Genomic DNA, 2,957 nt, shown 5'->3' on the forward strand with positions numbered 1-2,957 from the left:
CGTGGCTTTTATTTTTGACTTTTTTAAGATTGAAAATTTTAATACCTAAAAAATCAAAATTTTGCAAAAAGGATGAGTTGAACTCAAATTTTTGATTTTTTAGATATTAAAATTTCCAATCTTAAAAAAATAAAAAATAAAAAATCGGCCACATTGTTATTTTTGATGACTGAATTTTCTAAAGGGTCAAAACAAGAGAATCTTCGTAAAACAGAGAGGGAATCCAAACTTCTCTTTTTTATAGAATTTCTTTTATGTAAAAATCGCTCATATGACAGAGGGCATAATAGGTATTAACCCAAAATAAAATCATGTTCCCTCAAGAAATATTACCAACCAATTAAGATTACCAAACTTTTTTCTTGAACCTGTGATCCGATACAATGATGTTTTTTTTAAGGAGGTATGTATATTAATATACTCCATCACGGTCATGTGGTTAATTATTTCCAAATCCTCGTGATGATAATCCTAACTATTTAATGACTATCGTTTCAACCTACCATGAACAAATTCAACATTATTTATTTATTTATGGTTGTGTTGTTAAAGTGTCTAACCTGATTAGTCGAAGTATAAACTATTTTCTTATCATGTGATATCGATAAATATTTGCATTTCGTTATCAGTCAAGGTCTTACACGACTTTTCCTAATAGTTAGGATCTAATAAAGAAAGTTAGAAACGATCTGAACCCAAAATGACATTAGAAGTTTAAATTTCCAACATACGAATCATCTTGAATACGATGGCAAATCTTTACTATTAACACATAGAAATTGACAGTGACATAATTGTATTCGGTTCCTCACATGTGTAGCCTTACTATATACTCAAAACTAAGAATATATGTATCTTATTTTCGAAACCAAGATGCTTTCTAAATTCCAACGTTTCATAGTTTATACGAAATTCCAAACCTAACAACACAAGCAATCTTCTCTTTTTTTCACCATAGTAAGATTGAAAAACAACGCTATAAAAACTTATCTACGTATACAAAGATATTGTGACACAATGAGTACTGCCATTGGAGTTTCAGGTTTGGCTCATTTGTTTGGCATCGTCTCCATCATACTCTTGCTTGTTTGGTTGTTGCACTATCGCGAAGGGATCGACTATGATTCCGACGACGGACTTCGCGTCTTCAATGTAAAATATTTTCAATTTGTTGCTGTATGTTTACATATATCAATCACATATCATGTTAAACTTGAGTTTTTCTATGTAGGTGCATCCTTTGATGATGTTCTTGGGATTTATTTTCCTTGTTGGTGAAGGTATCTGCTAACTGCACCTTCTTTTTTCACATTCTTCATTGATTTGATGTTGTCAAAATTGAATAGGTGTAATGGCGTTCCAAACTGTACCGAACCAAAGACCTATACCAAAGTTTGTTCATATGACATTGCACTTGATAGCTATTGTTCTTGGCATAGTTGGTCTGTGTGCCGTTTTCAAGTTCCATAGTATGCGGAACATTGCCGACGTTTATAGCCTTCATTCATGGATTGGCATTGGAACGTTCTGCTTGTTTGGTTTGCAGGTAAAAAAGTTCATATCAATCTTGATGACATTTGAGTTAAATAATGGGAAGTTGTTGTGTTCATGTTGTTGATTAGTGATTACTGATTGCAGTGGATATTTGGTTTTGTAACTTTCTTGGTTCCTGGAGCACAAGGTCCAACAAGAGCAAGAGTGCTTCCATGGCATAGAGCTGGTGGTAGAGTGCTACTTTTTATGGCAATATGTGCTGCAGAAACAGGATTGATGGAGAAGTCTGGTTTCTTAAATCTAAAACCATATCAGAGGGAAACTAATTTGGTCAACTTTCTAGGTCTTACAATTCTCTTGTTTGGTGTATTTGTTAACATGTCTGTTGGTATTCGTTAATTAGTTTGACATAAATGCATTTTGTATTAGAAATTCTATTTGTCAAATGCAATAAGAGAATCTTTGCTCACGTGTTTGATAGCAATCCTTAAGCTTCGAGTTTAGAGTATTTATCGACAAGAAACAGTTTCTTATACTTTCCCTCTGAAGTCATGGAAGTAGGGGAGACAGGTACTTCCTCCATTATATGAGAAACATTTCTACTTTTCTTAAGAAGTTGTGGAAGTAGGGGGAGATTAGTTTTTCTTCTATTATAGGGGAACACTTTCTTTCCGATTTGTTGCGTTTGGCTGACTCCATTAGGGAAATTGTGTTTGCCAAGTTTTGGCTAATGGGTCGAATGAGGAGAGTGAGTATGGGTCGGGCGACCCTGGGTGACGTCCACACCACTTTTTGTCTGGATTTTTAGACCATTCCCCTCAAGACTCTCTGAGTTGTTTCTTTTTACATCCAATAAAATTATTTCAAACCACAGTCCCTTAAGTACGAGGTCCGAGAAGAGCGAAGTGATAAATTTATACGGATAACAATCTTATTAAAGTCTTAATATATGAATCTTTCGAGAATTGTTTTGGATGAGTTCCTCGACCGTTTTTTGAGGCGAGTTTCTTAAGCGCTATTTGGGAAAGTCCCTTAAACATTGGTTAAGGCGAGTCCCTCAAGCGTTGCTTTGGGCGAGCCCATCGAATGTTTCTTAGACGAGTCCCTCAAGCGTTGCTTGTGACACATGCAACATTTAATGCTTATGCACACTAGCACTTGTCTCGGGAAGACACGATTGTTAACTGTTAATTGTATGCATGTAAACATATTTAACTGTAGATGTTATTTGTTTTTAGGTGTTGGCGCACATCTATATCAGAGTAAGTATAACCCACATGATCTAGGAAGTTTCCTTCATATTAACAGGGTTATGCTTTACTCTTCTTCATGATATTCTCCAACCCAAATGAGAACTTTTCTTAAGAATTTATCTCAAGCTTGATTGCATCTTCCATCATTCTTCCACTTAAACTCTGGTATTAAGTTTCCTCATTTTCCTTTTATCATTTTCTTTTCTTGGT

At 34.8% G+C, this 2,957-nt stretch overlaps 1 protein-coding gene across 1 annotated transcript; it reads left to right on the plus strand.

Moving 5' to 3' along the window:
- Window positions 1-798: 798 nt before the first annotated feature.
- On the plus strand, window positions 799-1,963 carry LOC127097177 (probable transmembrane ascorbate ferrireductase 3). The gene is made up of 4 exons (XM_051035686.1): window positions 799-1,152; window positions 1,232-1,280; window positions 1,347-1,546; window positions 1,639-1,963. The coding sequence occupies exons 1-4, from the start codon at window positions 1,018-1,020 to the stop codon at window positions 1,891-1,893; spliced, it is 639 nt and encodes a 212-aa protein (XP_050891643.1). The 5' UTR covers window positions 799-1,017; the 3' UTR covers window positions 1,894-1,963.
- The last annotated feature ends 994 nt before the right edge of the window (window positions 1,964-2,957 follow it).

This window comes from Lathyrus oleraceus, chromosome 6 (genome assembly GCF_024323335.1).
Source record: "Lathyrus oleraceus cultivar Zhongwan6 chromosome 6, CAAS_Psat_ZW6_1.0, whole genome shotgun sequence".
Lineage (NCBI taxonomy): Eukaryota > Viridiplantae > Streptophyta > Magnoliopsida > Fabales > Fabaceae > Lathyrus > Lathyrus oleraceus.